At 38.2% G+C, this 21,741-nt stretch overlaps 1 protein-coding gene across 2 annotated transcripts in view; it reads right to left on the reverse strand.

Moving 5' to 3' along the window:
• Positions 1-769: 769 nt before the first annotated feature.
• ICOS (inducible T-cell co-stimulator) overlaps positions 770-21,741 on the reverse strand; it is a 25,084-nt gene continuing 4,112 nt past the window's right edge. The window contains exons 2-5 of one of the 2 annotated variants that reach the window (XM_011992476.1): positions 6,361-6,696; positions 5,560-5,666; positions 4,461-4,545; positions 770-2,776 (exon numbers count right to left, since the gene is read on the reverse strand). In XM_011992476.1, the coding sequence (XP_011847866.1) occupies positions 2,763-2,776; positions 4,461-4,545; positions 5,560-5,666; positions 6,361-6,696 (542 nt within the window). In that variant the 3' untranslated portion in view covers positions 770-2,762. The remainder of the gene's footprint in view (positions 2,777-4,460; positions 4,546-5,559; positions 5,667-6,360; positions 6,697-21,741) is intronic. The other variant, XM_011992477.1, reaches the window with a different exon arrangement.

A 21,741-nucleotide genomic window follows, 5' to 3' on the forward strand; every position in this document is an offset into this window, starting at 1 on the left:
ATAAATGAATAAATAAATTAAAATTTTCAGAAGGAACAGAAGATTTACAAAGTTTCAAAATACTTTCCCATAAAATATTTATTAAAATATAAAGGGGACAAGAGTTCCTTTGCAGTGGAGAAGGTTGACACACACCATCTTAGTCAAGTGATTACAGTGACCATTATCAGTAATGTAACAAATCAGAACTGTGGGCTGCCTGATAGGAGGCCAATAAGCCAGTGCAATGTCACTTCTGTGTTATTTCTGCCAAAGATGAAGAACCTGATTTTAATCATGAAGAAACATCAGACTGACCCAAACAAGGGATGTTCTACAAAACAGCTGCTTCTAATCTTCAAAAGTGTCAAGGCCATGAAGTCTAAACTGAGAAACTGTCCAGACTGGACACTACAGAGACATATCAACTAAATGCACAGGGCTAATGTTGAAGGCGCTCTGAGGATTGGATGGTAGCAATGTATCAATGTTAATTTTCTGAAGGCTATATTATAGTTAGGAAGGACGGTGTTCTTGTTTGTAAAAAATACCATTCAGAAGTGACAGGACATTCGATCAGAAACTTACTCAGGAAAAGAATAGTCCTTTTGCTGTGCTTCCAACTGTTTTATAGGTTTGTGGCTATTTCAAAATTTAAAAAAAAAAAGAAAATGAAGAAAGCAACTGTTCCAAGCAATATAACTATCTTCAAGTACAATATCAACTTTGTACATGCTAGCTAAGGTAATCAATTCCCTACTCCCCCCAAGAAAACACAGTGAGGTATTTCCAGTTGCTGAATATCAAATGTTTATTCTTTCCCTTCTTACTACTGCTAAAATCTCTTTGATAAGTGACTCCTCTTAAAACCGGATTTGATTTCACAGAAATTTTGTCCTTTAATAATTCCTCTTGAAACGTCTCATGCTGGGGATGAGGATGTGTCAAGGCATAGCTTGGACAACCGGGCCAGGTTGGCCACCGTGAAGGCTCTCCTCCCCATACCTCAGCCCACACACAGAAACCTGCAAACAACTCAGGGAACACCTGTGCAAAGCCAGCAGGTTGTCCAAGTCAGCTGAAAACAGAATACCATACTAGATTCAAATTACAAGTTCAGTACTGTACTGTACACATCCAGCATTACACATGCTTAAGATAATATAAGTATGCATAATGACACATTAGGTCTCACTTGTAAACTATAAGCACACAGTTACAAAATGTTAAACTACAACATAATCCCAATTTACCTAAAGTTACAAATGTTGTTGCGTACACATTGGCTGCTTCAGAAGCCTTGGGCATGCAGACAGGAAGTAGAGAGAATATTCCAGCTAAGAATAATCACATTCCATGTATTTAAGAATCTTTCTAGCCAAATCACCTTCTAAAGAAGGCTATCTTGAAGGGCCAGGGCCAATTTCCAGGCTGTGTGGTTTTAGGAGAGGGAATTGTGCCCTGAAACATATGTGCTCTTCACAGATCCTGGAATTCTGAATGCAGGTAGACCCACTGTGATTCCTAGGGTGACTTCAGCCTCTGAGAGCAAGAATATCTAGTGGCCCCTGGCTCAGGGGAGTCTCTCAACCCTGGAATCCCACCCAGGTCTGGAGGGCTGCTCTAGGCTGATGGGGACCATTTTGACCTGTCAAGCCCAGTGGCACCATGGGTATAATCTGACAGCAACCTACAGTAACTGCAGCTTTCAGGCTAAATGAATATTCTGCTCTACCCCAGGAGAATGCTTGCCCATTAAAGATGATTTTGTTTGCAATTTTAATACGATCTACAAAAAGAGCTAAACTTATAATTAATAGCACCATGGAAACATAGATAATGGTAGAAAATAGGATAATAAAATAAATTTGTTTTCAATTCTGGGCAATGTTTCCCACCACTTACATGAAAAAGTAAACCATTTTAACTGAATTTGAGAAAAGAATATGTCTTTCTGGAGCAAAAATATTCTTGTAGGGAGAAGACAGGCAAATATATTCATTATGAATTTTATATACATGTGTGTATATATGTATGCACAGATATATAAAACTATTGAGCAGCACAGGAAAGAATGTAAGACATAGCTCTCTATTGAGAGCGGCTGTTGGGCTGTCAAGCAATCATGTAGAAGTATTTTTAAAAAGAAAACTGAGGGCACAAGAAAGCATCTAAAGTCTTGGTAAAATGGTCAACTGGGGTTCAGCAATTGAAGAAGAGTACTGCGTATGTACTAATGTACAGTTCACATCAACATCTCAGAAATAAAATAGCTCCAGCTTTGTAGCATCTCCCTTGACTGTGTGATTAAAAGAGGAATTCTCATCCCTACAGAAAGAAGAGGTAGTATGATAGTGAAATGCGGACAGATGCTGGTCCTTGGCTGCTCATTTGCTTTGCAGATTCAGTACCCCTGGCATCTTTAAAACATATTTTTGTAAATGTGTTTGTTTTACTGGCTGGTGCACTGCTAGGAGCAGATGTGGAGACAGGGATTCCACTCCCAGTGAGGTCTATTTGTTGAGCACACAGGAGCTGGGCTTTCTCTAAAGCTGGTTTCAAGAGGGTGTTTGTTTTGAGAGGACTCGGCAGTACCAAGGCAGTCTGTTAAAATCCCCATTGACTGATACAGTCACTCGTCCAGATTGAACAAAACACCAGCAGAAGATGTATGTAGTTAAATCAAGTCAGACTCTCTGTGGTCCAGGAAATAAGAGAATCTTGCACTTCAAGTTGTGGAAAATTGGCCAACGTTGTTCATGCCTGGGTGCCAGAGTTCCAGATTATACGGTCACATCTGTAACAAAAATTTAGCATAAATTCTCTAAATGCTCTCCATGTGTGAGTTCCCCACAAGAAGCTTTCCCCCTTTCCATTGCCTTTCATACACACACACACCCACACACACACACACACACACACACACACACACCATGCAACCTTGTCTTTATGCTCCAAGACCCAGCACCAGTTCCCCATTTCCAAAGAAGTTTAACTCCTGACTCCTATAACAGACATTATCTGAACTCACCACTTTGAAACTGTCCACCTCTGATTTCAGCTGCTGCTGGGGCAGAAAGCTCTGCAAGGGCTAACTGTTCTAGAACAACAGCCCCACTGCATTTCACTGCTTTTCTGCCCCGGACTTTCGCTGAAGACTCATCCCAAGTAGGCTCATCCCAAATAGAGGCACAGCTCAGGGATGCGGGAAAGCTAATGCCCCCCGCAGGCAACCCCAAATCAGTGAGGATGGAGCCAGTGGTTGCCATCCTTCAGGAGAATAGTTCTGGGCAGCATCTGTACACTTCTCAGAGGTCCAGTGAAGTCAGGCGTCTGTGGCCTGGAGTTGAGACCTTGATAATAATGTGCCCTTCATTTGCTTCTCTTTGTTAACTGTCTCACTCTCCCTATCCCCTCACCCCTTCTTCCTGGGATCACCTCCCAAATAAACTACTTGCACCCAAGTCCTTATTCAGGTTCTGCTTGTGGGGATCCACACAGACAGAACACATTAAGCAAAGAGATCGAGAGATCATATTTTTTCAACAGCAAAGTAATGAAATACAAGCTCTTTGCAAGTGTCAAAGCTATGGTATTAACTATCTAGGGAACCAAAAGAATCACTGAACACTTTGGGCAACAATTTCTGTCATCTAAAAAATGAATGTGCACTCAAGGAGCCTTTTTAGCTCCCAAACCATGCTACAATTCCATGACAATGCAAGCTATGTGTGTCCCCTTTAGAGAGTCTGTAGCCACTGAGGGGTGGAAAAATGCAGTGTCTTCTGTCTGATTACACATCGCACATCATTCCAACCTCAAGGGTATAAGACATGAATTTTCCACAATGGAAGCTTCAAACTTTCTGGGTGCTCCTCAAACTTGGCAACTTTCAGTTTTCTGACTCTTAACACAAAAAGTCAAATTCCCACGTTACTGAGACTTCTAAAGCCATCCAAGTTCTCTAAACTTGCACACTCTTGACATCAAAATAACCAAATATCTTCAGCAATTTCTCCTTCTTCCCTCTAGCAGCACCAGCGCAGATCTCTTTTCCTAATCTCAGTCCAAAATTAGCATACGTCTGTCCAAATTCCCCAGAGTGCCTCACTCAGTAACTCACACTTCACCGATGATCAATAAACGCTCATCGAATGACTGAATAAAACCTTCAACAAAAAACACTTAGAACCATCCCAACTTTTGAAACATCAATTGGAAGATTGCCTTGATACAATGGTGGCTTATGAACTGTTTGTGTGTTTAGTTTCAGTAGTGACTTACAAACCTATTGCTTGTTTGTTTTCAATATACTGCAGAAAATATAAATCTAGTTAAAGTGAAAAATCCAGATTTTCACAGAAAATACTAGAATTAGGCCTTGGAGATGTTTTCCTTTCTTAAAAAAAAAAAATAATTAACATTGCAGGCTTACTGTGAAGAAAGCTCTTCCATACCCAAACCCCCAAATGGAGTCGTACCTGTGAGTCTAGATTTTTTGGCTGTATTCACTGCTCTCATGAACATGTATTCACCGTTAGGGTCGTGCACGCTGGATGAATACTTCTAAAAGAAAAAGCCAGAAACATGCTTTGTCATCTTTTCTTCTCCATCTCTTTGTTTTTTGGCTGTTTTCTATTCTTCGTTGAAGTGGTATGTGACAAAAACATGGTAATGTGACTTAGGTTCCTGGCTTTAGGCTAAGTAGGAAAACAATATGAAACCGGCTTTACGTAAAAAGAGCTTTCTACTGAACTTTCTTCCTCATTTTTGCCATTATTGTTTCTTTCCCAATAGACTTAGATCATGGGCCCCATCTCATTCTCTTCCTTCTTTATGTCTCCCACAGATATACACTGGCCAATGACCACACCGTGGATATACTTGAGTACTAGTATACTCGCATAATATGCAGAGTGGTGTCAGTTCTTTGATTGAGAACCTGTAATGTGAGAGATCAAAAAGAATATCCCCCAGCACAGGGAGATTTTTGTTGTAGTCATTGTTGTTTATCTTTCTAAATAGCTCCTCAGTGGTTTTCTTTAAAAGCAAGGAGTCTAATAACTTACCATGTAAAGAAGTTGTCAGTTTCCTTCTCAGCTACAATTGACACCTTAGAAGGATTTCTTGGTGACTGTTTTTAACTTACCAGCAAAGCAAAACTTACAACTAATTGTTTCATCTCTGCCCTGCCTCTCAGGAACCTTAGATTCAAATTTGCAGCCCACGCATAATAATTTTTTAAAAATCAGAGGCATCTATTTTTATGTTTTAACCTTCCTCCTGACCTTTAGTCTTCTCTTGGCCTCAATTTCCTCATCTAGTTTGAACAATAATAATAATAACATAAGTGTCTGTAAGCCATCAAGTCAAGTCTTCTTTGGAATGTGTGGGCTATAAAACAAATAAATAACTTCTGTTCTAAGTGATTAGTTTAATTAGTAGGTATGTCTTGGGGGGAAGGAATTGTCTCCCTGTTGGTCAAACTACTCTGACAAGAGCCATGCATACTTTTGATGAGGAAATAATCACTAATGTACATCAGTAAAGCAGATACAAGGAAAGATAGAAATTGCTTACCTTTTTTGTAAGCCAACAAATAAGTAGGCATCCAAAAATGCAGACAACAACAAAAGTTGCACATCCTATGGGTAACCAGAACTTCAGTTGGCAACAAAGTTGTGATTCTGGATTGGAAAAAAAGGTATGTTAATGAAAAATTTTGAGAATCAAATCTCTTCTTTCAGTTCTGAACCAAGAGTTCTCTTACCAAATTTAAAAGAGCTTTTTCTTTACTATAGTCGTGAAATCCAGTAAGTGGGCAAGTTATTAGACTAACATCATCTCAGTATTATGGCAAGGATCCAGGAACTAAAACTTAAAAGATTATGCATATAATGTATTTACAAATGTGGTTAATAGAAAGGGCTTTTCTGCCTATATGTTTATAAAAGAGGTAGTAGTAAAAGTAATGTTATAAAACTATGATTTTCAATCATCACACTTCATTCCACAAACACAGTACAAAACCAAACCTTAAATCTTAGGTGAATAGAGATAATACCCATTATTAAGCCATGAGTTTAAGTATTTGTCTTAATGTTTTTCCCGATTTTTAATAGCATATGTGTTTAAAAGGCAATATGATCTATTTCTAACTTAGCAGTCTATGGGATTACATTGCATATTGCTGAATAATACTAATTATGATTAATAGTAAATCATCACCCATATGTCTTCATTATAAATGATTGCCATCAACTGCATCTAAGTGAACTTCAACACAAAAGATATTTATTTGTCTAAGTGTTTTCATTAGTGAGAAAAGTTGTCAAAACATATATATACTCTTAAGTTTGGAAGATGAAAGCAATGTCTTACCATAAATATGCAAATATCCTCCCGTAAGAGTTACTTTAAAAGGAGGAGGATCAAAAATTGATAGGTTGCAGAAGTAATAGTTGGCATGAGAACGGTCCAAGTTATATAGAAAAAAAGAGACACTGTTGTTGGATAACTGAGCATGGCAGAATTTCAGACTCTTAATGGACACTGTGTTTCCACTTCCTTTTGTCTTAGTGAGATCGCAGAGTATTTGCCCCCCTTTCAGCAACTGCATTTTAAATTGCTGGACAATGTCAGGATATTTGCATAAAATTTGTACACCTCCGTTGTGAAATATAAACATCTCATAATTGGCAGAACCATTGATTTCTCCTGCATAAAAAGAAAGAAAAAAAAGCAAAAGTGACATTTTATAAATATGTTGCCCTAATAATTATATTTTAACATAAAAGTAATTTATTTTATGCATAAAGTCATCTCTGTTGCACCAAAATGAAACAGCTTCACATCCTCCCTCCACCCCTCAAGAAAGAACATAAGATAAAACTGTCCTAGAGAAAAAAAGAATCCTAACCAGAAACTCACTTGTCATATGTGAATATAGAATATACTAAATATTAAATAATATATTTACATAGTATGAATGAATCAAACAGGTATGGTCTCTGTCCTTTAGTAGCTTTCATATTGGAGGCAGATGGTAACGGAATAAATATGTAGTAATGCACCATAATTTGTGATAGAAATGGAGTACTATTTAAATAAAGGTGGTAGGGTCAGGTGGGTTATAATTTGGATTATAGAATCAGAAAATGCCACCTTGAGGAAGTGAGTTTTAAAATTAGAATTACAGAATTGGTAGCACTTAGCCAAACAGAGAGATATGGGAAAAGTTGAAGTTTAGGAAAAACTTCATTTATTAGTAGGTATGTCTTGGGGAGAAGGAATTGTCTAGCTGTTGATCAAATTACTCTGACAAGAACCATGTGCACTTTTGATGAGTAAATAATCTCTGATGTACATCAGTAAAGCAGATACAAGGAAAAATAGAAATTGCTCACTTTGTAAAAGTACAAAGTAGTTTAAAAATGAATAATTGTATATATAATATATGTTATATGTATGTATGTTATATATTATGTATTAAAATATATGTATTATAGGTATATGTATACTACAATATATACAGACTATGTGTGTATTTGTATACAAACAATTGTGTACATATACATACATCTATACACACATACATTATTCCTCCTGCTGGAGAGTAAAAGAACAGACTAATCATTTTCAAATGATAGAAATGTATTTTCTCCAAACCTCATCCACTGAGAACCGAATCAAGACCTGATAATAAATGTAAAGTCCCAGATTTTTGTTTATTTTTTCACCCTCTTTTCTTTTTTCTTTTCCTTTCTTTTCTTTTCAGAGAAAAGGTTTTACTCTGTTTCCCAGGCTACAGCACAGTGGCATGATCCTAGCTCATTGTGTAGCCTCCACTTCCTAGGCTCAAGGGACCCTCCTGTCTCAGCCTTCCAAGAAGCCGGGAATACAGGCACACGCCACCATATCTGGCTATTTTTGAAAAAGAAATTTTGTAGAGATAGGTCTCACTATGTTGCCCAGGCTGGTCTTGAACTCCTGGCCTCAAGCAATCCTCCTGTCTCAGCCTCTTAAAGTGCTGGGATTATAGACGTGAACTACCATGCCCAGTCCCACTTTTTCATTTTCTGAAATAAATTTATGCTTATCGGAAGCCAAGGTTGTTTTTGCAAGCTACACAGGAATCACAGAACGAGAAAACTGAAATCGCCTTGGCCTGGTGGTTGCAGATTCTGAGTTATTAGACTATAAATTCAAACTGCTCATTGCCTTCCCTTTCTTTTTGTTTTGTTTTCCTTTTTCATATGACAATTTTTCATGCTGAAATTGTTTAGGAAAATGATTAGCATGCTGGTTTTTTCATAAGTTTTGAAATCTTGGTCTTTGTTTTTGAGAAAACTATAGAAGTGCAAAAAAAATTTAAGGAGAAAAATTACCTAGTTCTACAGTGAAATAGAAATACTCTTTGTATATTTTTGCTCCTTATCTTTCAGAAACATACTTATTATTTATAGCAAACATGTTATTTTGTGTTCTGCTATTGTTATTTTATGTCATAAGCATTTCATTTTTTACATAGTCACCATAATTATCCTTTTTGAGGACTATATTATTGGCCCAAATGTTAATCTATCATAATTTGTTAAACTAAAATACTAATGTTGGATATTGGGATTATTTTCAGCATTTTGCTTTTATGTAAATATTATGACATTTGGTCAAAATGTTTAAAAGTTATAATAATATGTATTGCTATTTTGCTTTCTGAAATTTGTAACAGGATTAGCATTATGCAGGAGGGGCTATTTGTCACACCTCTATGTACACTAGTTGTCTTAATTTTATTTAAGATTCACAATTACTTATTTTCTTAATATCCCTAGGCTTCAATTTATATTTCCCCTATATATCTTCAATTTGGGTGATTTGATTGTGAAAATAAACACAAGTGTTCTAGTCTTCAGTTATAGTAGTCCCTATTATTCAAACTAATTCTCACACCAAAACAGCCAAAAATATTGAACAAATGTCCAAAAATATTATTAAAAGCATTAAAGAGTGACACAAAGGAGGAGAAATTACCTGGCTAAATTTGAAGAGAGAACCAGAACCCCGAGAGACAAGCAAAGCTTGGAAGCTGCTTTTACTCTGAAAGCATTGCTGTTCTTTCAAATTCAAACTTTTGTTTTTATGTCTTAGCTCCCAGAATCTGCAGAGTGAAAGATCTAGCAGAAAACTCTCTCCCCAGTAAGTTGGAATCCCAAAGAGTTACATGCTTGGAGCACAGGTAAACCAGAAATAAACCAGACCTCATTCAGATTAGATGGTCTAGAAAAATCTTCTGGATTTCAGTGGTCTAGAAAATCTCAATCTTTGAATTTTCTTTAAGGAGATTTGCATTATTATTACCCTTCAGCTTTTGAAACTAAAAATGCAAACTATTACAAGAAGAAAAGGTTGACATCCTAGGCCTCAAAAAATTTCCTACAAATAATATTCACATTCAATGGCAAATGCATCATAAAAATAATGAGACATACAAGAAAACAAGGTAACAACAGAAACAACAAACTACAAAAACAAACTCATGATTTATATATTTGAATTATCAGGTCCCCAAGATAAAGTAATTGAGCTTATTATGCTTAAGCAAATAAAAGAAAAACTTGTAATAATATCTGCAGTACATAGGAAAATTTAAGTCAACTAATTTGAAAAAGAACCTCCCAGAATCGGCCAAAAGAAAATGCACTAACTGAGATTTAAAACTCAATAGAGAGGTTTAATATATATCAGACAGAGTTAAAGAGAAAATTGGTGAGCTAGCAGATAGGTTGGAAAAATTAGTTAAAACCCAATCACACTCCACAGATTCAAGAATCCCAACAATTCACAAGCATATTTTTTAAAAGTATGCACACCTACATGTATCTTAGTGAAAATCCTAAAAGCAGCCAGAGAAAAGAGACTGATTACCTTCCAAGGAGCAACTATTAGACTGTTTCAGCATCAACAATAAGAGCCCTGATATGGAGGAATTATAACATATACCTCCAATGTGCTAAAAGATACATCTGTCAATATAGAGCACATTGTCTAGAAAGATAGTGAAGGTATATGTAATTTGAAACTTTTCTAAGTGAAGTATACATGTTGTGGTTTCTTCCATAATTACTAAAAAATAGAAATAGTTAATATAATCTGAATTAGTATCACAAAATTCAGCCTAAAGGTTTTGTCTAAAGAGGGAGAAAGAGTTGGAATCAGAAGGAAACAGGGGTGCTGACAATCTTGTATTTCTTGACATGTGGTGATTATGAGGGTGAGGTAGTATGCTTTAGCACTATTCATTAAATTTTACATTTTTTTTTCACTTTTCTATATGGATGTTTTGTTTTATAATAACAAGTATTTTTAAAAGCATACAGAAGGAAAATAATACTTGCTTCGTTTTAAAAACTGGAGGGAACAATGTAAACAACAGGCAAAGAAAAAAACTGTTGGCATGAGAACAGGTGCAGTCTACATTAGATAAAAACGTAGGGTATTTTGCTTGGGGCCTTATTTGCCTGACAGCAAAATAGGAAATATGTTGCCCCACTGTTGCTTTGATGTGTATGTCTCTACCGTCTGCTGCAGAAGATAAAATCAGTGGACTGGTTCTCGGTTCCTTTAGAAATGTTCACAAAAAAATTTCCCAGAGTCTTTAGCATGGCAGTAAGTAAACCACAAAGATCTTGGAGCCAAAGTGTCTGTGGTCACTATGTATACCAGACATAGATGCATTGTCTTCTACTTCTGAAGATGATTTTGTCAGCAGATTTTTCCCCCATTGTGCCCACACTGTGGCAAACACAAGAGGACATTAATGGTTGGCGGTGCAGTGTGGTGGAAGTGCATTGCAGTGGCTCCCAAGGAAACCAGAGGCAAATTCTGGCACTAGTAAGGCTCTGTGGCTAGGGTGCCTCTGGAATTCAGCCTCCTCCTCCGTGAAATAAGGAAGTGAAACAAAAACATCGTAATGTTCTTTCTAACACTTGCTTTCTCTGGATTCAGGATCAGAATACATCCAGATAAGACCACAAACAACTGAGAGAGCTAATTCTTTGCTGTTGGGTGAGTCCTCCACAGGAAAAACAATGTTCCTGTTAACCATTTTCAGTCTCAATATCATAATGGGCTATTCCAGAAAGTCAGAATAAATTAAAATAAAGAAGACTATCTTTCTTGCCCACAAAAGTGTTTAGGTAGGACTAGGAATGCTGTGCCTCAATTTTTCTTGAATGGCATGTTGAGAGTGTTTTCCACTGACATCAGCTGAAGATTTCAAAGTATCTTTCTATTGGACACTCTGCTTTTTGTTTTGTTTTGTTTTGTTTTGTTTTGAGGCAGTCTTGTTCTGTCACCAGCAGGCTACAGTGCAGTGGTGCAATCTCAGCTCACTACAACCTCTGCCTCCTAGGTTCAAGCGATTCTCCTGCCTCAGCTTCCCAGGTAGCTGGGACTACAGGCACGTGCCACCATGCCCAGCTAATTTTTGTATTTTTAGTAGAGACGGGATTTCACCATGTTGGCCAGGATGGTCTCAATCTCTTGACCTCATGATCCACCCACTTTGGCCTCCCAAAGTGCTGGGATTACAGGCGTGAGCCACTGCGCCTAGCCTGGACACTCTTAATTATTCATTTTATTATTTTTAATTTAAAAACTACCTGGATCACCTATTTATTATGAAATGTAGTTATCAGAAGGCTGACTTCAGTTTCCACATATCCAGTGTTTAAACTTTCCATTTGGAAAACCACTTGGCAGCTCTAAGTCTGCAGTTTGAATGTTTTTAACTATAGGATTTAATTAATTACTTCGTAACTATTTTGGCAGATATAGAACAGATATGCTTGCTATAACTTGAACGTTTGTCCCCCTCAGACTGACACTCATATTGAAAATTAATCCCCAGTGTAATAGAATTGGGAGATGGGGCCTTTAAGAAATGATTGGCAGAACCCTCATGAAGAGCTTAATCCAATTCATGGCTTAATGGGTTAACAGATTAATAGGTTATCACAGGAGTGGGTTAATTATCATGAGAGTTAGTATGTTATAAACAGCCAGACTGGCTGTCTCTCAAGAACCTCCTCATCATGTAATGCTCTGTAATGCCTTGGGCCTCTGATGAGTGTGCCCACCAGCAAGAGAAGGCCCTCACCAAATTTCACCCCTAGGCCTCAGCCTAGACCTAGGCCCCTAGACCCCTAGACTTAGGCCCCAGCCTCCAGAACTGTAAGAAATACATTTCTTTTCTTTATAAATTACCCAGTCTCCAGTATTCAGTGATAGCAACAGAAAATGGACTAAAACAATGCTCAAAAGACAAATTACAAATTCTTCTTAGCCTTTGGTAACATTTGAAAATAGTATTAAAGGAGATTGCCCCTCATAACCATGACTAAAGCATTTAATGGATAGACAATTTAAGGAAGATCTGAATACGTCAGATTCTTATAACTGCAAAAACAGCTAGGATCTTTTCTCCATCCTTCTTGGATGTTCTTATCTCCAAGTCTAATACTCAATCTGGAATGCTAGTATGATAGCACCACTTTCATAGATAGTGTCTGTTCTGATTGGTGCGGTGTCAAATCTATTTGGTTAATTCTGTTGCCATGCCAGTAGTTAAAAATTGTGAGTGTTTCCCTTACCAATCTCTCTCTTCTTGTTCTTTCTTCCTTTTTCTCATGTTTTCTTTTCTTCTCATACCACCTTTAATATAAAATCTTCTCCAAAATATCTTCTCTCACAGTGTCTTTGATATGCTCCTCCTACTTCCTAACATACCATTTCCATTGTCAATAAATTTCATCAACACTGTTCATGTTTCAGGCATCCTATAAACACCCTCAGCTTTACACCTTTTGTTTCCTGTAACATGATTCAACCTCTTCTCAGCATCATACACAGTCAGACCTGGTGACCTCTTTTGTGTACATACAGACAACCAAAGGCCAGACAGATTAAATTATTTGCCCGAGGTCACACAGCTTCCTGGGTGCGTGAAAGATTTTTGGCTCAATCCACAGTCAAAGTGTCACCAGCAACAACAGAAGTATAATAAAAGCAGGCAACCACAGGAAGCTAGACAGTGGTCACTAACAACTGAGTTACAGGACCACTGCTAAAATCTGTGTGCAGGAAGAACACCTAATTTCCGGCACCTCTGTTTTATGTCCAACAGAATCCATCCACTTCTCCTCCATCTCAGCTTCAACTGGTCCAAACCATTGTCACCTCTCCCTGGGACTACAAGAACTTCCTAACTACAAAAGCTTCTGCTTTTACTCTTGCCCATTTACAATCCATTCTCCACAGAGAAATCAGAATGACCTTCTTACATACATAATCCAATAGAGTCATTGTTCTGCTTATAAAATCTCCAGGGGCTTCTCATTTCACTTACAGTAAAATCTAACTCCTTACCCTGGTTTCCCATGACTTACATGACCTGTCCTACCTCTCCCCATTTTATACCAGTCACACACTACACCACAGTCACACTGCCCTTCTTTCTGTTCCTCAAACACACAAAGCTGGTTCCCAGGACTTTTAATTTGTCTTTTCTCCACCTAGAGCATTCTCTTTGATTTTTACATGGCTGCTTCTTTGTCATCGTTCAAGAGTAATGACACTTCTTCAGTGACCACTGGCCACCCAATCTAAAGAATATATCCTGGTCATTGTCTAGTATGTTAGCTGAGATAAAGCATTTATCACTGTCTGAAATTATCTGGTTTATCTGATTGTTTTCTTCTTCATTGTCTGGCTACTACACTCCAATGTAAGCTTTAAAATCAGGGACCTTGTTGGTCTTATTCACAAATCCATCCCAAGTATCTACAATAATACCTGGTATGTTGTAAGCTGCAATCAGTTATTTATTGGATGGATGAAAGCGTGGTTGGATGGGTGAACAAATGAATATGTAGACGGTGACATTTTACATATGAAGAGATGAAGCATAAGATTTATAATATAAGAGCCAAAAGGGTTTCTAGAAATGACAACTTAAACCTTTCATTTTGCATGTTCCATCTGCATTTATCAAATTAAACTAGAGCCAGAAAAGGTGAATATCTTGCCCAGGATTACATAGCTCATAGCTGGGACATGATTCCAGAGTCAGCTACGATATGCCATGTTGCTTTTCTTCTGGAAACAAGTACATGAAGATACACAATCATGCATACAAGACACTACCCAAACTGAGATGTCATGTTCTAATGGAAATTCTCTGTCTGAGCTTTAAAGAAAAACTTTCTTTACCTACAAATATCCACTGGGCTCATAAATACTTATTTAGATAACTGATGATTATCTTGGCTCTTATATGTCTATGGAGGGCAGGACAACTTTGTTCCATCCAAGTGAGAAACAAACCTGGTTGCAAACTTGGATGTCCCAAAGTGCAGCCATTACATTTGCCCAATATATGGCCAGGACAAGAACCCCTGGACCAATGGTTGTTCTAATATACCAAGGTGTTTTATAAACACAGCATGTTAGTGATCTATGATATAAACATCATCCTATATCTTTTAGCACTTAATATGTTACTAAAAACACAAAAAGGAATGTGTGGTCTTGGATCCTGGTGATGAGTCTTAAAATCTGAATATTAAACATGAGGGTCTGTTTTACTACCATATCTGTTTACTTTTTATTGGAAACCCTAGATTATAATCAGTCTAGAGAACAGGTACTATATTTTCTTCATCACATAGAGTACTGTGTCTAACAGGACATATTCTTCCCAATCGAGGGTCAAGTCTGTTAAACGCTGCTAACAATAATTTTTATAGGCTGGGTGTGGTGACTCATGCCTGTAATCCCAGTACTTTGGGAGGCTGAGGCGGGAGGATCACGAGGTCAAGAGATCGAGACCATCCTGGCTAACACAGTGAAACCCCACCTCTACTAAAAATACAAAAAATTAGCTGGGCGAGGTGGCATGCGCTACTCAGGAGGCTGAGGCAGGAGAATCGCTTGAACCTGGGAGTTGGAGGTTGCAGTGAGCCGAGATCACACTACTGCACTCCAGCCTGGCAACAGAGCAAGACTCCATCTCAAAATATAATAATAATAATTTTATAATATTACTGTTGATATCAATAGACTAATGTTTTCAAGAGTAAAATAAAAATCTTTATATTAAGTGATCTCTTTAGGTTTTCAAATTTTTTCCCTCTTTATAAAGCACAAGAACATTTTCATCTTCTTTTGGGGGACTATTAAGAAAATTTCTGAAGAAAAGGTCATTCACCTGAGAACTGCACTATAGTGCAGATGAGTTCATTTGCCAGTTGATGCTTTTAATATCTGAACTACTTCATTTCTCCAGGTTAAGACGCTCTTGCCCAGACCCATCCTGCTGGGACTCTTTGCAAGCAGTTGTATTGTTCCTGGTTGAAAATCCTCTGGAGGAAACGTTTAAAGAATCCACTCAGTGCAGAGCGTGCAAGATGTCAGAAGTGTAATTTTATTTTCTTTAACTTAGACTTCTAACCACAAACCTCCACAAAGGTCTCAGAGTGATGGAAAGATAAGATCCCCTGAGTTTGTAATCATTGATAGTGCTTATTAAACATACTTTCTGTAATGAAACAATGATAAGTATTAGCTTAGCACAGCACATGAATGTGACACAAGAGGCAAAAGTCTAAAAATTGAAATGTTTATATTAGGTTTGAGTTACTTTTGATCTTTTACTAAGAAATTCTGGCATTTTTTTAAAAAGTGCTTCCTACTACTTTTCTCACCTTTCATAAAAGCAATGTCATGTCTTACAAGTCTACTAGCTAAAACTTTGAGAATCCTGATTAGTAGATTTTTATATATGCATCTTTTGTAAACTTACATTGCTATTCAAAGGCACCCATAATCTAAAGAAGCGACTGAGGCAAAGAAGAGAGAGAGGATAGACAAGATAAACCCGATCTAATCTAAATGCCTAACATTTGGAGGAAAAAAAAATGGGCAGTAGAAAAGTACGGAGAAAAAGCCAAAACAGTACTCATGTATACACACACAATATGTGCATTGTTTTACTCTCCAAGGAACTCCACAGGGGGTACAAAACAACCTTTTGGTTCTCTAAGTGTATATAATAAGAAAAATGAAAGATTGATTTTCTCCTAGTTAAAACTGATTTCTTCATGAAAAATGAAAAAATCCCAGCGGTATTATAAAATTTCATAGCAATATTCACAAAGTAATTAATTTGCAAACAAGTTATTTTGTTAGTTACTTCTTTGCCTTTGATTTGAAACTATTGTACTAGGGAAATCATATGAGATTAAATGAACCCAACTCTCTTCCACAGAGTGGGAGGGAGAAAGGATTTTTCTCCACACCTCTGAATACCTACATTGCTTCCCATTGCTCAGCTACTGTGCAAAACTCCTTGGGCACATGGACAGGGTGTTCGCTGCCTGAACTCATTTGCACCTATGGTTCCAGCTCTTATGTCTACCCCCAGGAGCCACATTTTCTCTCCAGCCCAAACTTCTAGTTCCTTGTTTCCAAATTCCTTTCAACATCACTATCTGGATATACCCTAGCACATCAAGTGTAACCTTTCCAAACCGAGCTCAGTACAGTCATGCACTGCATAAATGACGTGTCAGTCAATGATGGACTGTATATGTGGCAGTCCCATAAGATTATATACTGTAATTTTTAATGTCCCTTTTATGTGTTTAGTTACACAAATATTTACCATTGTTCTACCACGACCTGCAATATTCAGTACAGTAACATGCTGTACAGGTTAGTAGCCTAGAAACAATAGGCTACTCCACATAGCCTAGGTAGTGCAGGTAGATGATGCCTACTCAATGGTCTCTAGACATCATCTACCATCTAGTAGTCTAGACTAGACATCATCTACCATCTAGTAGACATCATCATGTCAGTACACTCGATGATGTTCACACAACAAAATCACTAAGGACATATTTCTCAGAATGTATTCCCATCGTCAAGTGGCACATGACTGTATTCATTCACCAAACCCAAACCCTGTCTTTTCAGGGAGTCACTAGTCTGACCTTAGGAACCTCAGAGTCTTCCTCATTTCTTCTTCTCTCTGATTTTCATAATCCAATTGGTCACCAAGTCCAGTTGACTCCAGCTCATTAATCTCTCTTAAATTCAGTTCTTTATCTCCATTCCCATTGCCAATCCGCACCTTTTTCATGTCTTCCCTTTATCTGTGGAAGCATCCTCTTGACTGGTCTTCTCAACACTGATCTCTCTCCTCCCCATCCTTCCTCCATGCTGCTCCCAAAATTATGTTTCAGAAAAGCATTTCACTCGCCAGTTTAAAAGTCTCTATTAGTGTTCTATTGCTTATAAGGTATTTTAAAATGTATATATCTGGCTTGACACAAAATGCTTTCACAATCTCATAGGCCATCTATTGAAGCCACACTGAATGTTTTGGCCATTTCTTTCACACTTCTGTTCTTTATTGCTCGAATATGCTTCACACTTCAATATTTCTGTTACCATAAACTAAAATATCTGATTACCCATTAATCTGAGAAGAAATTATCATTCATTCTTCAAGAACCATTTTAAATGTCAACTTCTCTCTTGAGATATTTCCAAGACCACCAGACAAAGACTCTTATTTCTATGCTCCCCATAATACTTTGTTTAGGCCAGTATATTTTAGTGCATAGCATCTTGGATCATAACTATTTTTGTATGTCTTCCTCATTTAACCATGAGCTCCACAAAGATAAGGACTGCATTACAGTTGCCTAAACAATCCCAGGACCTTGAACATAGTGGAAGCTCAATCATATTAAATAAAAGAATTAATATTAATAGAATAATATAAAGGCTAAGCATGTTTGGCAAATATCTTTGTAATGGGCCAAGAAGAGGAGCAGGAAAAGTAGAGCAAGAGATCCCACAAGGCTCTTCAACATCCCCAAAAAAATCACACTAGTTCACCAGCAATAGATACAAATCAAGAAGAAATTCCTCATTTACCTGAAAAAGAATTCAGGATGTTAGTTATTAACCTCCTGAAGATTGGGAGATACTTATTTCCCAGTCAAAAAGAAAGACTCATGGGAAAGGGAGACCCTCCTCTCCCAAACACACACTCTGACTGGAGAAGCTGAAGGTCTGTTTGTGGAGAAGTTTCCGACTTTGTCTGGAGGTGAGTCAAGTTAGAGAGCCAAATGGAGCAAAATACAGGGGTAGAGGAAGCTGCAGAAAGGCTCTGGGAGCTCAGTGGGTCCCCAAGCAGCCCATTCCTGCCAGACACCACAGGGATCCATCTGGAGGGTGGCCAGAGGAGCAGGAGTAAAACTCCACAGGGAGAAGGAATTCTCTGGCTGAACTCCGTAACTATTTGAACAGGGCAAGAAGTCTCCTGGTCTGAACTGGGGGGAGGCCGTGAATCCAGCATGCAGATTTCACATGCAGGGGAAGAACTCAAGTCCTTTTCTTTCACAGCTGGGAGGCAGAACGCCTTGGGCAAGTTTTCAAGCCAGTCTCACCCTCCGCCTGGAAACAGACTCAGAGCTGTTGAGGGAGGCATGGTTAGAGTGAGACCGGTCCTTCAGTTTGCCTGGGATCTGGGTGAGGCCTGTGACTGCCGGTTTTCCCCCATTTCCCTGAAAACCTGCATGACTCAGCAGAGATAGCCATAATCCTCCTAGGTACACAACTCCAGTGACCTGGGAATCTCACCCACATCCCCCACAGCAGCCACAGCAAGACCTGCTCAAGGAGAGTCTGAACTCAGACATGCCTAGCCCTGCTCCCACCTGATGGTTCTTCCCTACCCACCCTGGTTAGCAGAAGACAAAGGGCATGTAATCTTGGGAGTTCTAGGGCCCTGCCCACCACCAGACCCTCTCTATACTATTACAGCTGATGCTTTCTGGAAAGCGCCACCTCCTGGCAGAAGGCCAACCAGCACAAAAATAGAGCATTAAACCACCAAAGTCAAAGGCCCTCATGGAGTCCATTGCACCCTTTGCCACCTCCACCAGAACAGGCACTGGTATCCGCGGCTGAGAGACCCACAGACAGTTCACATCACAGGAATCTGTGCAGACAACCCCCAGTACCAGCCCAGAGCCGGGTAGACTCACTGGGTAGCTAGATCCAGAAGAGAGACAACAATCACTGCAGTTTGGTTCACTGGAAGCCATATACATAGGAAAAGGGGGAGAATACGACATCAAGGGAACACCCCGTGGGACAAAAAAATCTGAACAGCCTTCAGCCCTAGACCTTCCCTCTGACAGAGCCTACCCAAATGAGAAGAAACCAGAAAACCAACTCTGCTAAAATGACAAAACAAGGCTCTTCAACATCCCCAAAAAATCACACTAGTTCACCAGCAATGGATCCAAACCAAGAAGAAATTCCTCATTTACCTGAAAAAGAATTCAAGAGGTTAGTTATTAAGCTAATCAGGGAGAGACCAGAGAAATGTGAAGCCCAATGCGAGGAAATCAAAAAAAATGATACAAGAAGTGAAGGGAGAAATATCCAAGGAAATAGATAGCTTAAAGAAAAATCAATAACAATTTCAGGAAACTTTGTACACACTTTTAGCAATGCAAAATGCTCTGGAAAGTCTCAGCAATAGAATTGAGCCACTAGAAGAAAGAAATTCAGAGCTCGAAGACAAGGTCTTCGAATTAACCCAGTCCAACAAAAACAAAGACTAAAGAATAAGATAATGTGACACCAGGGTCCACACACTTACTTAATCTCTTCCCCAATAATCTAGTCCAACCCCCTCACTGTACTGAAACTCAAGCATCAGAGCTAAAGAGATTTGCTAAGAAATAAAAAAACAAAAAGAAGCTTTTAACATTAAGCTGGATACGAAAATGAATTTTAGGTATTTATTTTCCTTCTAGGTATATTGGATATATTATCACCCCTAATACTTAAAGTAGTATCCACATTGGTGCCACATATGTGTTCTGTGATTGAAAGGGTTATTATACATCAAAAAATTATTTTAAAGTGACTTAGATATGAAATTACATTGTACATAACACACTCATTTCCCTAGACATTTTCATTCATCAGCCATCATGTATTAAGCTGGGCTGTCATTGTACCTGGGTTCTTCTCTGATGAAGTCTAAATTCTTAATGATTTTCCCATCACTTATCTGCCTGTAGAAATGTACAGAAATGGATTCACATATAGAAGAAACTTTCATCATAATTAAATAAGTGCAAATAGGCACATCTATGAGATTTTTGCATTAGTCCTAGATAGTGCAAAGTAAACAGAACTTTAACTGTGAGTGCAGTAGAGAGTTTGTTGTTGCTATTGTTGTTTTTGCATGAACAGATTCTTCGATGCAAAGTCCTAGGAGAACACAAACACAGGCTGTAAAAAAAATCTATTTATCAAATTCAAAAAAGTTACCTTTAAATGATCATTAATTGCTTATTGAAAGTGCTGTGTCTGTGTCAGCATGGCTCAAGTAAACAGATCCTAACAGTACTTGTGGTCAACTGGATGGAAACTCCTGAGTCTATCACCCTGTTGGGGGACAACCTGTTTCTTTTTTTTCCTCAAGCAAAGTAGATACAAGCATCATTATGTTATATGTGACCCAGAAGGAAGTTCATATCCCCAATTTCTGACTCTCTAAACTTGCAAACTTTTACCTGTTTTGGTCAACCTTTCAGGCCAAACTAGTGAAAAAAAAATCGTTTTTTGACTAACGCTTTCAATTTGTGTGCCATATCCCCTACATACTTAAGTTCTACTTTCCAAAATATAATTGTGAATTTTTATAAGAAGATTTCAAATGCCAAGTTTCTTATTTCACTTTGAATGGCCAAAAAGTGCCATTTGACAGACCTAGTTTATTAGAACAGCAGTAGTACTGAGGTGCTATTTACAGAGAAACTGTGACCTTTTCTTCAGTTATTGCAAGCTACAAACAATTATAAAATATGTTTTTAAAACTTTGCAAAGCCCAATAAGTCATTTTGCATATAAAACTCAATATTCTTAGAGTAGGGAAGCAGTATATGTTGTAGATTTTGCTGTTTACAACTGTGAATACTGGGATGAATTTCTTTAAGCCAAATAATGCTATGAATCTTACAGTGAGTAAAAATAAGAATTTCAGTCCCCCCTACACGCCTACATTTTGTTTCTACCAAGAAATGGGAATATGCTACTAGTAACTTAAAACTGAAATATCCATTTCATCTGAAGGAGTTGTGGTTAGCAAACAACAGCAAGTTGTGAAAGCCATTTTGTTCACAAATGATGAAAAAATAAAGGACTCAAGATCTTACATGAGAATAAGAGACATTTCTAGAAAGAGTGGGGAAAAAGAGGATAAGGTATGATTAAACAAATACTAGGAAAAAATGACTGAAATGAAGAATAAAGCTCAAGTCTAGAGATTGAAATCTTCACCCAGTCTTAAAAAAAAAAAAAAAAAAACCAATAGAAGGGCTGGGTGCAGTGGTTCACGCCTGTAATCCCAGCACTTTGGAAGGCGGAGGCGGAGGTGGGCGGATCACGAGGTCGGGAGATTGAGACCATCCTGGCTAACACGGTGAAACCCCGTCTCCACTAAAAATACAAAAAAATTAGCCGGGTGTGGTGGCGGGCGCCTGTAGTCCCAGCTACTTGGGAGGCTGAAGCAGGAGAATGGCGTGAACCCGGGAAGTGGAGGCTGCAGTGAGTCGAGACTGCGCCACTGCACTCCAGCCTGGGCGACAGAGTGAGACTCCACCTCAA

This window comes from Mandrillus leucophaeus, unplaced genomic scaffold (assembly GCF_000951045.1).
Source record: "Mandrillus leucophaeus isolate KB7577 unplaced genomic scaffold, Mleu.le_1.0 Scaffold411, whole genome shotgun sequence".
Taxonomy (NCBI): Eukaryota; Metazoa; Chordata; class Mammalia; order Primates; family Cercopithecidae; genus Mandrillus; species Mandrillus leucophaeus.